Here is a 24977-nt window from a genome sequence, read left to right on the forward strand (position 1 = left end):
AAAAAACAACCCAAAGGGACACAAGGAAACTTGGAGGTGATGTTTATTACCATGACTGTGGTGATCATTCACAGGTATATGCATATGTTCAAACCCACCTAATTATATACATTAAATATGTGCACTTTTTGTGTAAACATACACTTCAATAAAGCTGTTTAAAATTTCTACCTTTTATTTTTTAATGTAAGAAAATATAAAATTACATATACGCTTACACTGTGTTTATTTTGAACTGCTCTGCTCCACATGGACAGATAAATGTTTGACAGTCACTGCCTGCTGAAAGCAGGATGCAGAGAACCTGGGGTTAGACAGACTTTTCCCTGAATATCCTTCTATTTGTCAATGTATGAATTTTAAAGAACAAATATACTGAAAGTCACCTTCAATAGTTATACTAGAGCAACTGAGAAAGTCTGCCTTCTGAGTTGCCAGGTCTTGGTTGAGAGCTCTGACAACCATGAAACACTCCAGAGTAATAACTATTAATAGCCTCACCAGAACAACATCTTGTTTTAATCTGATAGCAGTCTTGACCCAAAAGACCTGCATCAGGTTAAACGATGTCCAGCTTCACTTTGATGTTCATAGCTGCCAGTTCAGCTACAAAATACCGAAAGACATAAGGCAAGGAGATGGTGTCAATGGTGTCACTGCGGTTACAGAGGGCACAGTTGTACTTCCTGTTGCGCAAGGCAGACCACGATGGGGGCGGCTTCTCCAACAGAGGGGAAAGCAGACTGCCACACTTCACACACACGTGGGCCACTGACCGATCCGAGCAGTTGAAGAGGCGGTCATGGAGGAGAAAAGATGTACCGTGAGCTAAAAGGGCATCCCGCTCCATCTCCCCAAAACGGATTCCACCCTGGACGTTTCTCCCCCCTATAGGCTGGTTAGTGACTTTGTCTCGGGCTCCTGTGGTCCTCACTTGGAATTTGTCGGAGACCATGTGGCGTAAACGCTGGTAGTACACCACGCCTATGAAGATGTCTGCTTCTAGCTCCAGCCCACTAATTCCACTGTACAACCTCTCAGTGCCATAGTAGTTGTAGCCAGCGGCCTTCAGCATCTCGCCAAAGTATTCCAGGGCTGAGTTCTCCTCTGAGAAGATGAAGGGGGTCGCGTCGTGGCAGAGCCCGTGCAGAGCTGCAGACTTGCCGGCCATGCTCTCGATCAGCATGCCTATGGTCATGCGGGATGGAAAACCATGGGGGTTGAACAGAATGTCAGGGACCATCCCGCTCTCGGTGAATGGCATGTCCTCCACTGGCCACAGCCTGCTCAAGATGCCCTTCTGCCCGTGACGACTGGCGAACTTATCTCCAATTGTTGGGTTCCGGGGCACTCGCATCGTGATGCACACACACTTGAACTTGCCATTGCCGGTATCATTACTGCACACTTTAATGTTATCCACAATACAGTTTTCTTTACTCCTAGGAAAAAGTAAACAGGATAGAATGTCAAATATTTGTTAAAATGAATAGAGGGTGCCTTAGAATGTGACTGTATTTGGACATCGGAGCTTTAAAAAGGTAATAGAAGTTAATAACGAGACCATTAGGCCGGTCCCTCCTGAATGCAATCTAATAACTGGCATCACCATAAGAAGAGGAAATTTGGATACAAGGAGAGACAAGAGAGGCACACGTGCACAGGAAAAAATACCATGTGCGACAAGGAGAAGGTGGCCACCTGCAAGCCAAGAGGCCTCGGGAAACCAAACCTGCCTTCACCTTGATCTAGGACTCTGACCCTCCAAACTGTGAAAAAATAAATTTTTGTTGTTTAATAAATAAATGTCTAGAGATACTTTTATTGATATATTAATATTTAGTGTTTCATAATGGATATTTGCAAAAATTATTCTTATCTCTATTCTTCACTACAAATAGAGCTGGTATCCCTAAAAATACTTATGGACAGGGGTATTGATTACATTCACTACAGAACTGTGATTGGAAGAACAGTAGCAAGAAAGGCAGCTAAGACCTAAAAAATCCAGTTTTAGTAACAGGGATAATGAATTCCACTTTTTAGCTAAGACACATTATTAACATGTCTGAGAGAGATGATCAAGTCTGAATAATAACAGTTGTAAAATAAATCCCAGATAACTCATCAGATTTAACAGACTGACAAGAAAAGTAGGAAAACAAAACAGTACAACAGACCACAGAACTTCATCTCATATAAGAAATGTCCATTCAGTTAATGACTAAGCTACCCCTAGTATTACTCCAAAAATTCTCCTGTTGAAAAATAACATTCACTGACTTCCAGAGATTTCACTGAGAAATAGCCCACAAGAAATAGCTCCGGGTATGCAAACTTACTTATAGTACATCACAAAGCCTTCCCCGGTGTTGAGGTTTAGGTAGCTGTAATATGGATCTCCATACTTCAGTTGTGCTCCAATAAATGGCAATCCATCATCGTCCAACTTCTGCAGAACCCGTGGGTCTCCAGGTTTGACTCCAAAGACCAGACTATCATCTCCTTGTTTAATTCTTTCAGACAGATCTATGAATTCAGACTTGTAGACACTCCCATGGGCAAAGCCTCGTTCCCAAGAGGCCTTATTCACAATCTGTGAAGTCAGAGGATCATTAATTTAACAGATTGAGGCCAAATAAGGGTTTTCAAAATAAAGCTGGTTAGCATTATAACTGGTTTAGGATAACTGGCATTTGATTTTAAAACTCCACATCTCCCAAATCACCTATGCTAACTATTAAAATCCAGACACATATAGATGGCTGAGAACCCAATCATGCATAAATATAAAAAGCAGATATTTCTAATATTACTTTACATTCATTTGACATCTACTTGTACTGTGCACTCAAATATGCAGGCTATATGCATATGAAATATCTAGTGATATCCCTCAAAGTTTGACACTTTTTTGCAGGGTGGGAGGCCTTGCTGAGCAGCATATAGGATCTTAGGTCCCCAACCAGGGACGGAACCTGTGCCCCCAACACTGGGAGGACAGAGTCTTAACCAATGAACTGCCAGGGAAGTCCCCTTGTCACTTTTAACTTAGACCAGGAATTAATTAATAGAACATTCATGCATCAAATATTAGGTACTCGGGCACATAAGAAATACTCCTTCAGTGATCTGATGGTAAACAGAAAAGTTAAAAATGAGAAAGGGTGGAAGTACACCTCTTAGCAGCACTTACCATGGCATCTTCCATGTCGTAGCCAGTGTAAGAGATAACAGCAACAATGGCATTTGTCCCAATTGGGTAGTTATCCATGTCATAATAATCATACATGTACGGTCTTACTAAAGGGCTCTGTGGAGTCTGAAGACGATACAGTTTATTATCTGATCGATCTTGAAAAGTGAGAAGTGGAAAGCCCATGGTCTGCTTACCTACAAAGGGAAAAAAAAATTAACATTTTGTTTTTTTCCCTCTTGTTGTCAAAGATAACATATAAAATTGGAAACCAAATATTCATCATAAGGGGATGAATAAATGAGTAAGTCATGCTGGTTACATTTACTACAGACTAATACCTGGTGTGAAAACGAAGTAGACAAATGTGTATGAACATGACCCAACCATGAAAACAATGCTGTGTGAGAAAAAGTAGGGAATGACATTTACTAGGATATATTTGTGTAGATTTGCCACACAATCCGAATAGTTCTAGACCTAGTTTATGGAAATGTGTAATGTAAAAAAAGCATAAAAAGAGGATTTAAAGGATACATACAAAACTACGGGATATTACTATTACTGGTGGGAGAGGAGTGATAGTAACTATTGTCTAATTAGACTACTTTCTTTTTTTTTTTTTTAATTTTATTTATTTGGCTGCACTGGGTCTTAGTTGAGGCATGCAGGATCTTTGATCTTTGTTGCTGCATGTGGGATCTAGTTCCCTGACCAGGGATCAAACCTGGGCCCCCAGCACTAGGAGCATGCCGCTTTAGCCACGGGGCCATCAGGGAAGTCCCTAGACTACTTTCTTACACAGACATCCACCTACCCACACACACATACAGAACAAAATGTCAGTATTTGTTAACTCTGGGTAGTCAGGTACAGGATAGATAAGTTTCTTTTTTGTACTTCCCTACAGTACAGAGAATCAATTCAAAACAAAATGATTTTAAAAACTAAAATAGATAAATATATACATAGGGGAACTTTTAAAAAACAGAAAGGGAGATTTGCAGCTTCCAGTAAGAGAGGGCCACTCCTACAATATCACTCTCAACATGTATAAGTAAAAGATCCAGAAGAAAAACAAAAGCCAATTACATACATACACATACTAGCTGAAAGCACTGGAATGTAACCACAGGAAGTTACAAACTAGAGAGGGATTAACACTTGGACAAAAGGAACTGCGCTGAATGAATTTCCAGTTTTCTCAGTTTTGGATGTTTTGTTTTTTATGTTTTGTCTGATGGCCCAGTCAGAACAGCAGTCCAAATCTTTGGTGGACTCTAGAACTATGCACGGTGGGACAGACATAAGCAGTCCAGCTAAGGCTAAAGAGCACATATCAACCACTGGAAGCTTGCTTCCAGAAATCTGAAAACCAGCCCTCGCCAGAGGAACAGAATAGATTCCATTTTTTTTTTTTTCTTTTGACTACACAGCTTGCAGGGTCTTAGCTCTTCAACTAGGGATTGAACCTGGGCCCCAGAAGTGAAGGCACTGGGTCCTAACCATTGGACCACCATGAAATTCCAGTCTTTACCACATGTTTTCCATCTACAATACAATCCAGTATTACTAGACATACAGAGAAACAGGAAAATGTGACCTAGACTCAAGAAAGATGCAATCAGTGGAGACTGATCCTGAGACGATCCAAATGTTGGAATTGGGAGGTAATGACTTTAAAATACCTGTTACAACTGTGCTCAAAATGTAATGGAAAATACGTCCACCATGAATGGAGATCAGAATCTCAGATAAAACAGGAACTATAAAAATGAAACCAATGGAAGCTCTAGGCTAAAAAATTAAGTATCTGAAATAAAAATTCAGTAATGACAGAAAAGTCAGTGAATATGACAGATCAATAAAATGTCCCAATCTGAAGGAGAAAGAAAGAAAAAAAAAGAGAACAGAAAATTCAATGGCTTATGGGACAATATTAACAACTTATTGACTGGAGATGAATTAGTATGTCTTTTGTTACCCAAATGTTATTTACCAGAGACATTTCAACATTAACTTACATAACAAATCATCGGCCACAAGCCTTAGTTTCTGCAAAAGTCCTCCGGTCAATAACGTGTTAAAAGGCTTAACATATATGATGCATAACAGACATCTCAGGACATGAGACAGAATAGTCTCATTATTTCTAGAAATAATGACAGAATATCTTATAGATTTGACTTAATTTTTTAAAACAGGTTTAGGAATATCAGCAAAATAACAGGTTTAGGAATATCCAAGCAAGATAAATACAAACAGCAACATATTTAGGCATATCACAGTCAATCAGCTTACATACCAAACATAATGGGAAAATCTTAAGGACAGAAGAAAAATAAATAACACTATAATCAAGCAAACAATAATACACATAACCACTGACTTCTAATTAGAAATGACAAAGATCAAAAACAGAGCATAACAACATCTTTTAAGTGCTCAGGGAGGGGGGAACCCGAAAGTCCTGTCAAATCAGAATTATATATCCAGTTTCTGCAAGTGAAGATGAAATAAAGACATCCTCAGATAAATGAAAACTAAGAGAATTTGCAGCCAGCAACCTGCAGCTAGTTATAAAAAAATGTTAAAGAGAAGCTGTTCAGGCTGAAAATTTCAGGCTGAAATGACCCTCCATGAAAACTTGAATCACCAGGCACCAATGAAAGAAAGCACTAGAGATGATAATGACGGGTGACCACATGGCTTGTACTGTTAACAAATCTAATCACAGGACCTTAGGCAAAACCAAGCTGATGGACATTCTACAAAATAAATTTATCTTTTTCTTAAAAATAAGGTAAGACACACATTTAAGGCTAAAGATCTAACTTAAAGAACTAAAGAGACAAGAGAACTGAATACAACATATGGTCTTGGACTAGGTGCTACCCAGGGAAAAACTTCCACAAACTTTATTATGCTATAAAATAATGTATTCTTAAATTTCCCGATTTTAGTAATTGTCCTTGATTATGTAAGTAGACCGCCCTGTTGTTAGGAAATACATAGCAGGATGTTCAGGGGGTAAAGGAGCAGCTCACTTTCCAAGAGGAAACTGCAAATGAGGCAAAATCTAGGTAAAGGGTCTATGGAAGTTCTTTGTACTATTCTTATAACTTTTAGCTTTTCTCTTGAGTTTGAAGTTATCTCAGAGTTAAAAATTGCAGTCCGTTTTCTTTTGTGACCACCACCACTCTATGCTCTGTCTTACCCATTTGGCACTGGTACATATTTCTCGGACTCTGGTTGTGATCTGAGAAAGGGATGAAGTTGGCGATCACACTCAGCAGGCTGTGAGGGAAGAGCTCCTGGTGCGTGGTGACCCCAGCCAGAACCTCATCCTCGAAGATGGCAACATTCATGAAGATCTGGAAAGAGGAAGGACCAGGAAGTTCAAGGCACAATGTAACTGTGACTGCTAACACATATTAGCTCTTACTATTGATCAGAGTTTAAGAAAACCTTCCCACCCACCCAGTATCATGAACACTGCAGGGATGCACAGTAAGAAATAGCACGTCTTAAACATTTCATTCTAGATCTACCCTGGTCCAACTATGAAGGGGGATAGGAAGGAGGAAAAATTTTTATCAGTAGCACAAAGCCTAGAGTTTTGCAACTACAGAGATGTAAGCAAAGATTGTGAGTGATTTTAGCAGAATGTTCCAGTCTCACCACCCAAGGCAGAGCTGGGTGCAAAGAAACTTGGGGAGCTGAGTGGGATGGGAAAGGCAGCCAAGGTAAACACCAACCCTCTCAGGTTTGATAAGCATGAAAACTGCTTCATGCTGATCACAGAGGAGGCAGAAAATAAGTTGTGACTTTCTTTCAAATGCCTGACTGTCATGATAACTGTAACACTTTAACAGTTAACTGAGTCTCTGAAAGCTGTATATTATATCATCACAGGGGTCTATGTACCTGTTCCATAGTTCCAATCAGTTCTTCTTTGCCTAGTTCCAAGTTCTGCACAGGCCGCACCAGTCGACAAGGAGTGGTAAAAAGGTACAATCCTGGGTACAGACTTGGTTTTCCTGTCATGGGGATCAGGGCCACCTCCATCCAGGGAGGAATTCTTTTTTCTCTCAACACCTGTTTTCAATAAAAAGAGAGTTCCGTGAAGAATAAGTGACGTCTATCCCTCTGCCACCTAGGAGGTGGGTATGGAGGAGGAGATCTAACATGAAAAGCAACACCTTGAAAGTTTCGCAGGTAACACATCTAGTACCCTGCCAGCCTCAGCCCCCCACAGGTGGCTATTCACCCCAAACTGAGAGCTGGCAAAAGCCCTACTTTCTTGGGGACTCAATCTCACTATGAGGCAAACTAGTAACAACTGAGACTGAGCAAAAGGTAAACCAAGAATGTGTGGGTAAACACAGTATATGCAATTCTGTTGGCTGATGTCTAAAATATAAGATTACTGGTGTTATTTTAAAATAGATTCAATGAAAAAGCCCTTCCACTTGGCAATTAAAAAAACAAACAAAAAAATCTATGAACACTTGGGTGAAAGGAGAGATACTAAAATTACAGAAATGTGAAAAAAAAAAATGAAATCTGTATGGTAGAACTTATGGCAATAAGTATAACATATATTTAAGTATATATAATACTTGAATATATAATATATAAGTAGAACTTATAGATTTACAGTTAAATATATTATTAGTAAAATGAAAGAACAAAAATAAATGAATTAATTCTTAGCCCAAAAGGTAAAACAACAAAGTATAAGAAATCAAAGATAAAATCTGAAATTAAAGAAGCAGAGAACAGAAAAAGGTTCAAACTAATAAAACATTTTTAGTTCTTTTGATGTAATTGAGAAAGGGATGGGTATTCTTTTTCCTTGTGGGGAAACCAAGGGTATGAATATACTGAGTAAAAAAAGGCAAAGGGGGAAGAGCATGGAAACAAAATTTTAAAACCATGAGGCTGCTTTGCATATCCCTGAAACCAAGATGAAATGGATAAAATGCTGGTGACCAGAACAGACCTCAGCAGAGGTAAAAAGCTTCAAGACCAACTTCTGTATTAGACATAAAGGTATCAAGGAGCTGCCCCAAAGACAGCACTAGAGCCGGACGGCCTCACAGGTGAATTCTAGAAGACCTAAGACCAGAGGACTCACTGCTGCGCAGACTGCTCCAGAGCACTGAACACCAAGGAAAACTTTCTAATGCTTTTTATCAAGCAGAAATTTGTGACTGTCGATTTTTTAAAAAATCTTCAATAAAATTGAGAAAGTATCCGTATTTATTAGGTATTAAAATAATAACCAAGTGGGATTTATTCCAGGAATGGAAGATTTGTTATTCATCTTTATTAATAAAGACTGATCTTTGTCAGGGAATGAATATAATACTTTTAATATGTCTAAGGAGAAAATCTCACAACTTTTTTCTCCATAGGTGAAGTATACAAGCAAAAGAATTGTGTGTGGGGACTAAAGAACACAATCTTAAAGTGATCACAGTTAACGTCAGCAGCCAGGAGACCAGCCTACATTAAGTTCCTCCTGAAATGATATTCTGAGTCTCATCATAAGAAAGCTACATATATCAAGAGACAATGTACACAATTTGGTCTATACTCTTTAAAAACAAAAAAGTGAGACATTAAAGGCTGAGGAACTGTCCCAGATTAAGGCAGACTGAAGAAACACACCAACCACACGTAACATGGGATTCTGGACTGGGTCCCAGACAAAAAAATCTGAATATCAGCTATAGACTTCACCCACCTGAGATTTTTTAAGTGCACTGTGGTTAATAAAGAGAAAATCCTTGTTCTTAGAAAATATACACTGAAATCTTCATGGAAAAGGGGACATGTCTGTACACTGTCTTCAAATGGTTTGGAAGTAAAATGTACACAGTATTTATAGAGCATACAAATGAGAAAGTACGTGGGGGAAAACATACACACTGGTATATCTCGGTAATGGGCATATGAGAGCTCTCTATGCTGCTCAAACATGCTTTCAGTGTAAAACTATCAAAGTAAAGCAATGAAAAAGCTGAAAAACAAACAAAAAACCCAACTAAACAGGACAGAGCATAAACTACAAATTCATCCTACTGCCAAACTCCTGGCCATTATCTAAGCAACAAAGACTCTTTCCCAGAGAGAATTCTAAAGTTTAGTTATTCAAAGAATGTTATTCTATTTGACTTTTTAAAAAAGTATTTCAAGAAACAGAAGGCAACCAGTTATGACTGCTATCTTGATTAGCTTCAGTATTACTTGAAATATAAGGCCATATTTTGAGATCCCCTATCTGCCATTAGTATTTACAAAGGGAAAAAAAAAAGTTAAAAATGTGTTAAAATAGTAGACTAGGGCCTCAATGAAACAAACCAAAAAAAAAAAAAAAGCATGTAGCTCAAATACCTGTCACTGACCCTAACCAATGAGGTCAGTGTAAGGCAAGATGCTGCCACCAGAAGGACCATATGGACAATTCCAGAATTAGCTTCTGACCTCCAACCCCTTCACACTCAATAATACCCTAGGGCTACCTCAACAATTAGAAAAGACATGAAAACCTAAGATGGAGGGACAAAACAATTCACAGAGACTCAAGATCACCTTAAAATGTCGGAGAGAATCGGCAATGCCAGGGGCAATCTCCTTATCGGCCCAGCCAATCATGACACCGTCCAGCAGGACAGGGTAGCACTCACTGTACGGCCGATGTGGAGTTCCGTCAACTGGAGTGACCCCTGGTGAAGTGAACAAATGGAATGATCTCATCAGGATGCTTTCCCAACATTTAAATTTCCCTCCAGACTCAACAACGGCTTTACCTTTCCAGACATCTAGTCACCTTGTCTCTAGACCAGAATGTTTTTATATGGCTTGAGGAAACATTTAAGTCTTTCAGCAAGGACCCCCAGGTCTAGGGTCTCTGGCTTTGAGCAGAGTAGCAGGTGGACAGGGGTATAAAGGAGGCTTTTTTTTTGTATACCTTTTATATTTTTGTTTCTGAGCCAGGTAAACATATTTTCCCCCTCCAAAATCTAATTACATTTGCTCATTATTCACACATTACAAATTTGCCAACTTGCTAAAATGTTAACCCCAGCATCAATACTAGTGGCTCCTCTCGCATCATTTGAGGACATCTAGTGAAAATTTTGAGTCACCAGAAGCATGTTTCCGGCTGAGGTCACACAAGGGGATGCAGTTTCAGCTCATACTGCAAATAAGGGTCCTTTCTGCACTGTTCAGTGCTGTATGTGCTTTTGCTGTTTAAAATGGCCTTCAAGCACAGTGCCAAAGTGCTGGCCCCTAAGCACAGGGCTCTGATGAGCTTATAGTTACAGTGTAGTTAGCTGAAAGCTCAGTATTAATGAATCAACAATATATATTAAATAAGGCATCTTTAAACAGAAGCATGCATAAAGCAAGGCCATGGACCCAGCAGCCGATGAAAATGCTGTCACGAGAGGTATGCAGGAACCTAACCTTTTCTTCCCTAGGACCAATGACTCAGTGTCTGCTAATTCAGTGCCAGTGGTGACTTAGAGAAGTACTGCAAATAACAAGAATCTACTCTAGCTAAGTAAGAACACTCATCCATGAGCTGTCAACAACCTCTGTAAAGGTGCTTTACAAAATGGCACAGGTTATCCACAGTGTGACACCATCACCCTTATATGAATTCTCTGCTCAAACCCCAGAGAAGCACAACTGAATAGCTTTGCACCTGTAAAACCCACACAAGCAAACAAGACAGACTGCTGCGAACCACCTACCCAAGTTGCAGAGTAGAGCCGGAATAGATGCTGTGTACACAGACTGTGTGACGACCTCACAGATGGCGGTTAAGTGGTTCATCAGTCCACAGGGCTCCCCGTCAGGGGTGTGCACGGGACAAAGGAAGCCCCAGGACTCCGGCAGCAGCCTGCGCACAGTGGTGGTCCGCATTTTAGCAAAATCAGCCCCTCTGTGCACACAGCGGAAATGGGAGAGATAGCGTATGAAGTTCAGCTTGTCAGCCACGACACAAAGTCCAGAATCTTGCAGGAAGCCAAGACCTTAATAAAACAGACATCATTGAAAAATAGAATAAACTGAAAAAAAAAAAGAAAAAGCCTCTTTTTATTTGAGGCTCTGAAAAGATAATAAAACCTCAGAACACATTTGAGATCATGCATGCTCAGTTGCTAAATTGTGTCTAACTCTTTGGGACCCTGTGGACAGTAGCCTGCCAAGCTCCTCTGTCCATAGGATTTCCCAGGTAAGAATACTGGAGTGGGTTGCCATTTCTTTGTCAGGGGATCTTCCCGACTCAGGCATCAGCAGGCAGGTTCTTCATCACTGAGCCACCTGGGAAGCCCACACTAGCGATCACAGAGTGGGTTATCACAAAGTTTATTCAGCTGTGGGGAGGGGAAGAGTTTACAAAGGAAAAAAATACAGTAAAAATCCCCAGATTTCACAAACTATTAGCCTTAATTGTTTCCCCATCTCTTCCACATGATCTCTATGGAGAAACATAAGTGAGTTACAGAACAGCAAATAATTAAACGGGATTCACCCGAGAGAGAGTTGTATAACACACAAGCACTTGTTAGCCCTTAAGGAATTTGCATCAGTACCATCTCCTTTAAAAAAAAAAAGACTTCTGGCCCTTCAATAACCACTTAGTAAAGTTTTCCAGGTGTTCTGATATGACTGGTTTAGGGATGGGTATGTCTAAAAACCCTCTCAGACTACCACCTAGTTAACCTATCCTCAGAAATCTAAGCAGTTTCCGGTTTTCTAGAAGGAGGTATGGGAAATGCATTTGTTCATTAAAATCAGATTTAAACTATACAGACAACCTGTCTAAAGCCCTTCAGCCCAATATACACCTGTCAAAATTCACAACCTGAAATCGGTCTTTAATGAGTGAGCAGCTCACTTTTAAAAAGAACCTCTCCCGGGACTTCCCTGGCAGTCCAGGGGTTAAGACTCCAAGCTTCCACTGCAGAGGGCACAGGTTTGACCCCTGGTCAGGGAACTAAGAACTGATGTGTCATGTGGTGTGGCCAAAAAACCAAACCAAAACAAAACAAAAAAACATCTCTCATAGCAATATGCAAACTGACATTAAGCAAATAATCTGAAAATTGTAACAAAAAGAAGCCCATTTATTTAATTTCACCTGTTTTAGAACGTAGATTTCCAGTAGCAAGAAGGTATTCAAATGGTTTTGTAAGGTCTATTCCCAGACTAAAAATCTTCATCAAATTTTCACTGTTTAAGGACACATTGGTCTTCTGAGACTTCTTGTCTATAGCTATTTTAATAGACACTAACCAAGCTTCCAATTTTTCCTGAAGTAAGAAAAACAGTTTAATTTTTAGGTGTTTTAATTAACCACAAATTTCATATTTACTCAGTCTATGGAATTTTCCAGGCAAGAATACTAGAGTGGGTTGCCACTTCCTTCTCCAGGGGATCTTCCCTACCCAGAGATTGAACCTCTGTCTCGTGTACCTCCTGCATTGGCAGGCGCATTCTTTACCACTGCATCACCTGGGAAGCCCTAATTATTGATAATGAATTTGGAGATTTTTACTTCAGTCCTCTCCATCTTTCCTGTCATTATGTTATCTCTTAAATTCTTTTTTTTTTTTTTAAACAATCATCATTTTATTTAGCCCCTGATCCTGTGGGTCAGTTGGGGAAATTTTCTGGTCTGGGTCAACCTAACTGAACTCTGCATTTTCAGTCAGCTGGAGGGTCAACTGATGGCTGGGCAATCTAGGATAGCCACCCTCACCTGTCTGCAGTTAGCAAGCTATTGAGGGAGTTTCTGCAGTTCTCTTCCTCTGCACTTTTTCCCACTACTCCTCCCTCTCAGAATTTGATTTTGTGCAGGTATCTTTCCCCCACCATCCCAACTCCCTATATGTAGCATGAGCCTCAGGGAAACTGCTGGAGAATTGACATGATAATTAACATAACTGCATTTCCTTTGCTGGTGATTGGTCAGGAGAAGGCACACCCAGGTCTGGCCAATGAGGAATGTGGGCAAGTCTGTTCAGAATGCTCCTAGGAAAGCTTTCCTCATCCCATGGAAAAGCTATGGAGAGAAATACCTAACTTTGATTGAGGGCTTGTTATGCCTGCTGCTGCTGCTGCTGCTAAGTCACTTCAGTTGTGTCTGATTCTGTGCGATCCCAGAGATGGCAGCCCACCAGGCTCCCCCATCCCTGGGATTCTCCAGGCAAGAACACTAGAGTGGGTTGCCATTTCCTTCTCCATCTTAAATTCTTTTTAGGGATAATATTAAAAATATAAAATGCCATCCAATCAACTTTCTTATAAAATTATTATAACATTCTCTCCCTAGACACACACAGACACACAGAGTTCTCATTATTTACAATAATCATGTCCTACAACATCTGTGTGAACACTGCACAAAACCCCTGCTCCCAGAGGAAATGCAGGGTCAGATGTCAGTGAGTTTTTATTTACTGACATCTTTGTCAACTGATCAACACATGACCTTGTTTTCTGTGTTTGTGAACACTTAGTTTACACTGTTGATTCTTTACCACTGAGCTCAGAGCAAACAGCATCATAACTCAACGCCTGCACAAAATGTGTCTAACGTTAAGGGTTTCCTCTATAAGGCAGGCACAATGCAGCCTTCTTGAGCTAGGACCACGGAAAGGAACTTCAGCACTGAGCATGGGGGCCATTTTAAACAGCAAAATCACCAAGAAAAAGCAGAAAAATGTGAAAAACACGGCATTGAGGAGACACTCGTTTACTGCTCATCAGAACTGAGCTGGGCCTTGTGCCTCAGAAGAATAACTTTTCAGCACTCTGTACATGTCTGCAAATGACCAGGAGTGTGCCGCAAGTACTGATATTGCTGAGTTAAAAATAAATGTTAATGAGTAGTTGAATTTAATAGTACAGAATCTGTAAATAATGGGGACTGACTATAAGTGAGTATATTGGCCATTTACACTTCATCATTAATGTTATGACCAAGATTTGACAGTTTTTATTTAGCGTCTATGAAGATACTAAAGTCCTGAACCTGCCATAAGCTAATGCCTCTGATTAAGTCCCTTACTGCTAAACAAACAAAAAATAGAAGGGAAAAAAAAAACACAAACCTACAAAAAAAAATGCTCAAACTAGAAATTATAAGCATGCAAGAAACAATACTGCTGAATATGGCCACACCATCCCACAAGAGGTAACGATGCTCCAGGGTGAAACAGCCTGCACCTACCTTCAAAAACATGAGGAAGAGCTGACCAGGAGTTAGAACCTCTTGGTTCATTAAACTGTCAGGATTCTCCTCCATGCACTCTCCTTTGGCTAAAGCAAAGAGCTTCCGGGTCATGAGACAAAGCATATAGAACTTCTCAGTGTTGGATTTCAGGTGGATACAGATACACTGGCTGCCAAAAGAGAAAGCTTAAAACAATCCAGCTACTGATACTATCCCATGTCCTGCTAACCAAGGTCCCCAATCCACATTTACCCTAGACGTCTTCAGTCATTTTCCAAAAACTGCTTTTCACTTTTGCTGGCAACATTAGCAAAAGAACAGAACAGACTCACAAAATCTAGGACTGTAGGGACAGGCCATAAGTGGATATTTAAATTTAAATCAATTAAAAAAAAAAACAACTCGTTTTCTCAGTTGAAATGGCCCTGAATGTGGCTTGTGGCTACAGATTGCTCAGTGGAGGACTACAGCAGGGCTCCCTTAACAATTACACAGTGGATACAGAAGACAGAGTCCCAGCCTTAGGGAAATAAAGGGACATGATACCTGCAGCTTTCAGATAATGCAGAAAGAAAAACAATGTATATGCAGAGAAAGTAAGAAAGATGTTAATAAACTGGTGAGTTGGAAGTCTGAAGTTATTTCAACATAAAACCTTAAAAGTACAATATAAAATAGGAAGCTAGCAGGAAGAGAAAGGTGAGGATGGCTGCAGGAACAAAGTTAGCCCCTATCTCCCTACACCAGAATCCCACCCCCAGGGCTATTCTGATTTCCAGATGACTCACCAGCCCCATGTATATCCTTACTGGTAACCACAGACACTGCCCAACCCTAAGAAACAGTTTCACGTACTTGAACAGAAACTCTGCAGCTTGTTCGTTCGGGTACCAGTCAGGAAGGCTGAGTTTCACTCTGAAGCGCTCCCCCAGATAGTTAAGGACCTGTTTTTGTGTGGAACATCCCTCTTCCATTACGATCCTTAACATCTGAGAAACCGAGTTCCTAAAGAAAGAGTCATCCTCCTTTCCTTTGATGAGCTCCTGAAAAATCTGATAATCGGAAAAGCTGACGAGTGCCTAGAAAAGAAAGAAAAAAAGATTATTTAATTAATTAATTTTAATTGGAGGTTAATTAATTTACAATATTGTGGTGGTTTTTGCCATACATTGACATGAATCAGTCACGGGTGTACATGTGTCCCCCCATTCCAAACCCCCCTCCTACCTCCCTCCCCATCCCAACCCTCTGGGTTGTCCCAGTGCACTGGCTCTGAGTGCCTTGTTTCACACATCAAACTTGGACTGGTCATCTATTTCATATATGGTAATATTCATATTTCAATGCTATTGTCTCAAATCATCCTACCCTCGTCGTCTCCCAGAGAATCCAAAAGTCTGTTTTTTATATCTGTGTCTCTTTTGTTGTCTCACATATAGGGTCATCATTACCATCTTTTAAAATTCCATATATATGCAAAAAACAGTTTTTTTTTTTTATCTATAATCTGATGTTTACCAGAATTTTTTTTTCAAAATTGTTAACCATCATTTAGTAATAGTTCTCTCCTACTTCTTTTTAAAACCCAAGAAAAATCAGGCCTCTACTACTGCTGAATCTAAGCAAGCTCTTCAAAATAAGGGTCACACTTGTATGGGAGACACCAAGATGTCCCAATGACCCTTCCCACTTGGTACCCACAATCTTGGTCTCCTCTGCCTTGAACAGGGCTGGCCTGTGTGACCAAGGGAGTATGGCAGAGAAGCTGAAGTGTGACTCTCAAGGCTGGGTTGTGACGGGCACTGCAGCTGCAGCCTCATTCTCCTGGTGAACTCTCTGGGGAAGACAGGTGCCTCAAGAAACCTGTGGAAAGGCCTGTGAAGAGGAACTGAGACCTCCTGCCAAGAGCCTGCACTGACTTGGCAGCCAAGCTCAGTCGACCTCAGAAGGGGATTCGCCAGCCCTGGGCAACCCTTCTACACAACAGCAGCCCCCACTGACATCTCATGGCAACCTCCTAAGACCCTGGCCAGAATTGCCCACATCAGGAGCTACTTCCATATTTCTGACCACAAAAATAGAGAGAGAAATATTTAGTCATGTTTTAACCACTGCATTTTGAGGTAACTTGTTATGGAGCAGTGGATATTAGCATAGCATGAACGCTGATGAGGACGACCTATCCATTTTGCACTTCCAACGATTCGCTTCCTAACAAAAGAAGTATATTCAGTAAGTCACACCTTAAGTGCAAATCCCAAAGGAAGGAAAAACAGTTCTTTCCGGTAAATAAAGTTCAACATAACCGTGCCATTTTCCAAGTAGTGAAGGTTCATATTGACAGCGGAATGTTCCTCTCTCACACAGTGCATTGAAACTCCTATTGAAACAAACAGAGCAAATAATCAGAAACTCAGCAACACTACCATTAAGCAGTATCCATGGGTATAATTGGAGACAGATTTTTAGCTCAATTGTAAGAATGAACTGTTTAACTATAGGATTCCAGACTGCAAAATGCTATCTTGAGCAGCCAGGCCCTGTCATGGACAGTGATCAAACAGAGGTCAGGTTGCTATCAGTCAGAGACAAGGCGAATGCCGTGCCCCCTGAACTGGAAGAATTCAGAGGCCCAGACCCACCTCTGGCCAAGTCAGCCAGCCTTCAGTATCATAAGCAATAACATAAAAACCCATGTTCAGGGGCTTCCCTGATGGTGGTGAAGAATCCACCTGCCAATGGAGGAGATGGGTTTGACCCCTGAGATCTGGAAAGATCCCACATGCCATAGAGTAACTAAGCCCATGAGCCACAGCTATTGAGCCCACATGCAGTAACTATTGAAGCCACGCACCCTAAGAGCCCATGCAGAGTCACTGAAACAAGAACCCCATGCACTGCAACTAGAGAGTATCCCCCACTCGCTGCAACTAGAGAAAAGCCTGTGCAGCAACGAAGACCCAGAACAATAATAAATAAATAAAATTATTTCTTAAAAAAAAAAAAGTTCATTCAGTTTGAAAAAAAAATTGAACACAGTAGAAACTAGGTGTTCCACTATGAATTTATAGCACAGAATTGCTTAACAGAAAAACAAACCAAAAATTATATATATGAGAGAAAAATATCAGACTCTACGTGCATACATCTACTTTTAATAAAACAGCTTAAATATTTCTGAAAGAACATTCCAAACATCCCTGCAACTTACCATACTGAGTGTAGCCAGGCCCTCTGCTTTTCCACTTTGGTCTTACCATTGCAATGGGGAAATTTCTGCGAGGCATAATCAACATTCGGATGACTTTTTCAATGCCATTGATGATAAAATAGCCTCCCATTTCCTGCCAAAGAGATGAATTAAAAATTTTTAAACAAAGACACATAAGTACCTGCAAACATGATACTGACTAAGGGCCAGTATCACCCTCATTCCTAACCAGATGTGCACAAGAAGTGCCCTTAAGCAAGAGGACCTGCGGGTCCCTGGGAAACTGCTGACTTAATTAAATCTTCTCAAGCACATTAAAAAGGCTGTAGAGACTTGGGAGAAATGTATGGAAGGAAATCATGGTACTTCCTTTGACCAGACAAGTTGGACATAACCTGCCACATTCTTATCCCTAAAATGATTGCACTTTTCAATGACATTAAAAACCAAAAACAATTTACTCAAGTCTAAAGTTGAAAACAGTAATGGTTTTGCTTCCACACAAGTATGGTTTCTCGTGAACCCAGCATGGGCTTCCCTGGTGGCTCAGTGGTAAAGAAACCACCTGCCAATGCAGGAGACACAAGACGACGTGGGTTTGATCCCTGGGTTGGGAATATCCCCTAGAGGAGGAAATGGCAACCGGCTCCAGTATTTTTGCCTGGAAAATCCCATGGACAGAGGAGCCTGGTGGGCTACAGTTCATACGGTTGCAAGAGTCAGACACAACTGAGCCTGCGCGTGTGTGCACACACACACACACACACACAGCAGGTATATCATGCTGGGTGCTCTATGTCAGCACAAGTGGGACAACTACATGCCATTTTCAAAAGAGAAAACTGAGCCTCAGGGAGATTAAACTTTGCAAAGATGCACAAGGGGAAAGTTGAACAGCTGGCTGTCAAACCCAGATCTGCCACCAAAGGCCTCTTCCCACCACATACAGTCTCCCTGTTGTAGGCAGAGTCTGCACATCTTGATTACTTCAACCCAAGCCACCTAACAGAGCTGAAGGAAATGCTGAAGGGAGGGTATATGAAGCATTTAATACATCCACAGAGTTCGACCGTAGGTAAAGCAGACATATTAGACACATTTTGTGGGTTAAAATGTTGAGAGAGCTGTAAAAATTCAAATACATCTCTAAATATGTATCATTCAGAAAATTAAGGAAAAACCTACCAATTATCCCCCACAAATAGTAATATTCTCTAACTGGAGAGTTTTTTTTTTTTTTTTAAATCACAAATAATGCTTTTAAGTATTTAGCTTCTTATAGTACTCACATAACAGAAACTGACAAATCTATCTTGTTGTTGTTTAAACGTTAAGACATGTCCAACTCTGTGACCCCATGGATTGTAGCCAGCCAGGCTCCCCTGGCCATGGGATTTCCCAGGCAAGAATACTGGAGTGGGTTGCCATTTGCTCCTCCTCTTTTTCCTTTTTCTGCTGATGCCACACAGCATGTGGGACTTACTTCTCCCACCAGGGATTGAATCTGCACCCCTTGCAGTGGAAGCATGAAGTCTTAACCACTGGACCACCAGGGAAGCCCCTAGAGTGTTCTTTTTCATACACTGTCTCATCTGAGACTCGTTATGAAGCCTACACAGAGCACAGACAAGACATCAAGGCCCCTGTTATCTAGAAATTAAAGCAGAGAAAGAAAACTGAACTCCCTGACAAGCTTTCTGTTCTCGCACTCCCAGTTCTGGCCCTTTCTACTGTCACTGGGTCTTTCAGGGCACGGCTCCCCTGCAGGTACCTCTGCTTCCTCATGGTGCTCAATGAGGGCTTTTGGAGGAAGGTTGTATAAGTTGCAAAGCTTGGATTTCACCATGATGGGAACGTAGCCCAGAAACTGCTTAATGACTCCTTTTGAGATTCCATTCACTGACCAGCTGATATCGGCCTAAGTGAAAATGAGAGAGAAAAGTTAAAAAAAAAAAAGGAAAAAGGGGGGACTATCTAGATCTGTAGGAATAAATGAGTATTCTAGGGGAGGGAGACAGAGGGATGGACTGGGACTTTGGGGTTGGTAGATGCAAACTATTACATTTAGAATGGATAAACAACAAGGTCCTACTCCATAGCACAGGGAACTATATTCGATATCCTGTGATAAAGCACAATAGAATACTGAAAAAAAAATGTATATAAAAAAATAATAGATGAGTATTTTAAAAGATTAAGGCAGAGGACCATAAACTAAATGATTCTATGCTTTAGGTTTAAAAGATGGGATCGCTCAGATGACAGCACTGAGAAAGCCAAACTCTGGTATAAACCGTATTAGGCACTGAGCTTATTCAAAAAAATGTACAGTGTGTGAGTTGCATGCTGTCACTCATACTCACTGTCAGCTTTCCCCGGTAGGTGCTCCTCCGGCCTCGGCACTCTGCTGGATAAACGTTGAGCTCTTTGCAGATGCTCCCTTTGGGAACGGCTGGAGGGCTGATGACGGCATCCACAATGGTGAGACAGATCCGCTCATCTTTGAAAGCAAATTCAAAGGGAGGGACGGCCTGAAATACAGTTGAGACAGTCAACCACTTGCACTTTTAAGGCACTCTCTCTCGAAGACTCTTTCAAATCTCAAGCGTTCTACAAGCACTGATGGCTATCATGCCAATGCAACACATCTAAAAAGAGCTAACACGACATCTGGTCTACTCATATCCTAAGTACCTAAAACAGCATTAAGCAGATTTTTTTTGTCTACTGACTGTTGGATTCTATAATAGGTTCTAGGGATACAGCTGTTTACGGGACAAAGCTGTCCTCTGAACCAAGTACCTGACTTCAGTAGTGTGTATATGTTAATCCCAAACTCCTAACTTATCTCTGCTCCACATTTTTACTTTGTACCCTCTGTGCGCGTATGTTGTTATTCAGTTGCTAAGCAGTGTCCAACTCTTTGCGACCCCATGGATTGTAGTCCCATCAAGCTCTTCCTCAAGAATACTGGAGTGGGTTGCCATTCCCTCCTCCAGGGGATCTTCCTGTCCCAGGGATTGAACCTGGGTCTCCTGCATTGCAGGCAGATTCTTTACCATATAGCTACCAGAGAACCCATTTTAGCGCAAACGTTCCTTGATCATCTCAACGCTGGACTCTTTTTCATTGTTTTAATAAATCCCAGGGTCAATTAACTTATATGCAGATTTACAATTTTTCTCATAGACATGATACAATGAGTCCAGGCATGATAGAAATTATTGCCCATCAGACAAAAATATCTCATCTTTTGCAAATGGGTGAAGCAGCAGGATTAATCTTCGAAGAAGCCTCGATGGTTCCCCCATTATTTGCAGAAGAGAGTTCAAGCATCAGAGACTGGCTCAACTTTCAACATTCTCTCCACCCCTCCTGCAGAACAAGTCCTATCCAACAAAAGCATAGGGTGGAGACCCCTGACCTCTGCTCTTGCACTTCCCCTGGAGGGAACACACTCTTCTGGATTCATGAGGTCCTGCCCTGGGTTAGCTGCACCTCCCTCCTCTGTGCCCCCCTGCTTTCACAGCTCCACCTGGTGGTGCTGCTGCTGCTAAGTCGCTTCAGTCGTGTCCGACTCTGTGCGATCCCATAGACGGCAGCCCACCAGGCTCCTCCGTCCCTGGGATTCTCCAGGCAAGAATACTGGAGTGGGTTGCCATTTCCTTCTCCATCACAGCTCCACTACCTCCACCCAAAACAAGATCGCAAGCAAGAACTGTCTCTTACACAGGTCTGCTTCTCCCTCACTGTCAGAGTCAAGTGCCCGGAGACATCAGGATGCTTACTAAATGAGACCCTACCCCATTATTTTCACCTGAAGCCTGCTACCATCACCCTCTAGACCAATCACTTTAGTTTGGAGTAAATGTTACCTAATAATGTTACCAGTCTCTTAAGGAGGGCCAAAGGTTTCCCACTGAATCTCGCTTTAATGCCTCACTGGCCCCTTCTTCGACATAGCCCGGCGCTGGGCCTGTGCCCCACTCCCCCGTCTCCTGGATCTCCCGCTCCCTCTTCCAGGCCCCCAGCCTCACTCACCTCTCCCTCTTCCTTCTCCAGCGCCTCACACAACCCACACCCCATCCGCCGCCAGGTCCCTTTGCTCCATCCGCCTGTAGCAGGGGCTAGCGGCGCCAGAGAACCCAGAATTGAGGAGCGCCTGGGAGGACGCCAAGCTCACCTGCACCGCGTGGCTGAGCCCTTCGCGCACAGCGTAGTTGAAAGACTCGACATGCGCCCGCGTCAGCTCCTGCAACGCTGGCTTTTGCTGTTCCCGCGGGATCCCGTAAGAGGGGTCGGTCAAGTGCTTTAGGCTGGGCCCACTGGGCAGGTTTCGCCACCGGCCGCCGGGATCCATGAGTTTGCCTGCACACCGGGCGCCAGCGACTGCACACGCGCCGGAAACACCGCCCGGCGCCCAGCACCCACAACCTGCTGGGAAGTGTAGTTCCTCTTGGTCTGCCTGCCCTGGGTCCTCCGATTTTACAGGGTCGACTAGAAATTAATACTGTGGAGCAAATGGGCCGGCTCAAAATCCTGCAGAGTCGGAGAGCGGCGGATCGGCCCCGTCTCCTCTCTTCCGGCATCCACCCCTGTAGATCTCCGCTCTCCACTCAGAAAGCGGAAATCAGCTCCAGGGCCAATTCGGCGTGTGAAATCTCCATTTTTCATTTGCGGTTTAGGACCGGCGGAGAGTGGTGTTCAATGATTTTCTTCTCTTTCCTTGACCACTTTGCGATTCAATATTCTCGGGATGACAGCCAATCAGGGTTCTGGCTTCAAGGAAAAAGCAGTTGGGCACCAAACCGACTGCTCTCTGCCCAACTGTGAAGTCGGGAAGGTTCATCACTGGGACTGTCTAGCGGTGGTCCTCCCCGCATTAGCCCCTCCCCGCGTCGTCTAGACTCGAGTCTTAAGCAGGAGCCGGCGACTTGTGTGCAGGCGGGCGTCCTAGCCCTAAGATCCTTTAGTTATTTAGTCGCTAAGTCATGTTCAACTCCTTGCGACCCCATGGACTCTAGCCCGCTAGGCTCCTCTGTCCATGGGATTGCCCGGGCAAGAACACTGGAGTGGGTTGCTATTCCCTTCTCCAGGGGATCTTCCCCAACCCAGGGATCCGGGGATCTTAGTTCCCTGACCAGGGATCAAACCTGTACCCCCTGCAGTGGAAATGCAGACTCTTAACCACTGGACCTCCAGGGATCCTTTGAGTCTCTAAATCCTATACTCCATTCACCTCCCCAGAAAACAGTTTATCGGAGACTGTCTGCAGCTGTCTTTCAGCGTAATCTTTCCTGTGTATGTGCGTTTAACAGCTCTATTGTGTACTGCGTTATAACACACAATAAACTACACCCATTTAAAGGGTACGCGTTGGTAAGTCTTGACCTAGGTGTATACACCCTGGGCTTCCGTGATGAAGCTATCATCACAATTAAGATAATGAATTCATTCACCACTTAGAGAAATGTCCACCTGACCCAATTCCACTTTTACCTAGGTCAGGTGGTAATTCTCATTCCTATATCAATTAAAAAAAAATCTTCTGTTTCTTTATGTTTACACCATCAAATCTCCAAAGATGTGTGCAGTTGTGACCTAAATTCTGCCTTCTTTTCCTTTACAGCGACTGCTCCTTTTAAGAAAAACTGTCTTCCTCTATTCCCTCTCCCTTGTTCAGGAAGGCAGGAGAATGAGGGGATTATGACAGGTGCAATCATTTCCATCAACATACAAACTTGCTGGAAAAGCTGTTAGACAAAAAACAACTCACTGATCTCTTTCTTGTCCCCTCTAGAACACAGATCTTAAAAAGGTTGATCATCATTCCTGTCTCTCTACTGCTTTCAAGTTTCATCCATGTCTCAGCATATTTAATTCTTCATTCTTTTCACAGCTGATTAAGAACTCATTGTATGGAGACCCATTTTGTTAATCTGTTCACCTGTTGATGGACATTTGGATTGTTTCCGCCTTTGACTATTTGGAGTAATGCTGCTAGAAACATCCATGCGCAAGTTTTTGTACAGACATATGTTTTCAATTCTCTTGGGTACTACAGCTGTTTATGGGACATATGGTAACTAACTTTTTGAGGTACTGCCAATTTTTTTTCCAAAAGCAGCTGTACAATTTTACATTCCCACTAGCAATGTATGAGGGTTTCACTTTCTCCTGTCTTCACCAGTATTTACCCTCTGTGTTTTAAAAATTATATCCACCTAAGTACATGTGAGGTAGTATCCGTGATTTCTGTATTTCTCTAATGACTAGTGATATTGAGCACATTTTCATGTGTTACTGACCACTTGCATATTTTCTTTGGAGAAATGTCTGTTTAGATACTTGGTCCATTTTTCAGTCTCTTTTTAGGTCTATTCAGCATTTATCTTCTTAAGTTAGTTTCATTAGTTTAAATGTCTTTCTAGGAATATACCCATGGTATCTAATTTGCTGGCCTACAGTTGTTCATAGGATTCCCCTATAATCCTTTTATTTGTAGTAATATCCCTCTTTCACTCCTTATTTTAGTAATCTGAGTTCTTTATATTTTTTCTTCACCAGTCTAGCTAAAGATTTCTCAATTTTGTTGATCTTTTTTGAAGCGCCAACTTTTGGACTCATTGATTTTATCTATTGTTTTTCTATTCTCTAATTCATTTATTTCCACACACCTTTATTGTTTCTTTCTACTCCCTTTGAATTTAGATTATTCTTCTAATTTCCTAAGATGGGAGGTTAGGTTATTGATTTGAGATCTTTCTTAAAAATAGTCATTTAAAGATATAAAATTTCCTTTAGGCATGGCTTTAACTGCACCTCAGAAGTTTTGATATGTTGTGTTTTCATTTTCATTTATCTCAAAGTTCTTTCTATTTTCCCTTCTTTCTTCAATCCATTGGCTATTTAGGACTCTGCTTTTTAATATTCATAGATTTGTGATTTTCCCAGATTTGTTAATGGTTTCTAGTTTTATTTCATTGTGGTCAGAGAACATATGTAGTATTATTTCAATAATTCAATGAGGCTTTATGGTGTACCATATGGTTTATTCCTGAGAATGTTCCATGTGTACTTGAAAAAAATGTATATTTGCTATACAAATATATTAACTATATAGTTGGGTAGAGTGTTCTATAATACTTGTTAGATCTGGCTAGTTTATATTGTTTTTCATTTCATTGTTGATCTTCTAGACATTATTGAAAATGGGAGATTGAAAACTCCAACTCTTGTTATTGAATATCTATTTCTGTCTTCAGTCCTGCCATTTCTTGCCTCATGTATCTTGGGACTCTTTTGTTAGG

The 24977-nt window shown here is 41.5% G+C and overlaps 1 protein-coding gene across 1 annotated transcript; it reads right to left on the reverse strand.

Moving 5' to 3' along the window:
* Positions 1-25: 25 nt before the first annotated feature.
* On the reverse strand, positions 26-22066 carry POLR1B (RNA polymerase I subunit B). The gene is made up of 15 exons (XM_086326664.1): positions 21851-22066; positions 20031-20198; positions 19439-19585; positions 17668-17800; positions 16700-16836; positions 15312-15535; positions 14454-14625; positions 12360-12531; positions 10966-11247; positions 9797-9930; positions 7124-7294; positions 6414-6570; positions 3197-3393; positions 2343-2596; positions 26-1442 (listed from the first exon to the last, which is right to left on the reverse strand). Exons 1-15 carry the CDS (start codon positions 22025-22027, stop codon positions 560-562), a joined length of 3408 nt encoding a protein of 1135 aa, XP_086182790.1. The 5' UTR covers positions 22028-22066; the 3' UTR covers positions 26-559.
* Positions 22067-24977: the final 2911 nt, after the last annotated feature.

The sequence above is a fragment of the Bos grunniens genome, chromosome 11 (genome assembly GCF_055505025.1).
Source record: "Bos grunniens cultivar Pamir isolate PY7600 chromosome 11, Bosgru_T2T1.0, whole genome shotgun sequence".
NCBI lineage: Eukaryota > Metazoa > Chordata > Mammalia > Artiodactyla > Bovidae > Bos > Bos grunniens.

Coding starts and splice junctions, on each gene's coding strand:
- POLR1B (XM_086326664.1), bottom strand. CDS start 22,027: ATGGATCCCGGCGGCCGGTGGCGAAACCTGCCCAGTGGGCCCAGCCTA. Junction 16,837..17,667: donor GCCTGGCTACACTCAGTATG/GTAAGTTGCAGG, acceptor TTGTTTCAATAG/GAGTTTCAATGCACTGTGTG. Junction 11,248..12,359: donor AAATCTACGTTCTAAAACAG/GTGAAATTAAAT, acceptor TGTTTTATTAAG/GTCTTGGCTTCCTGCAAGAT.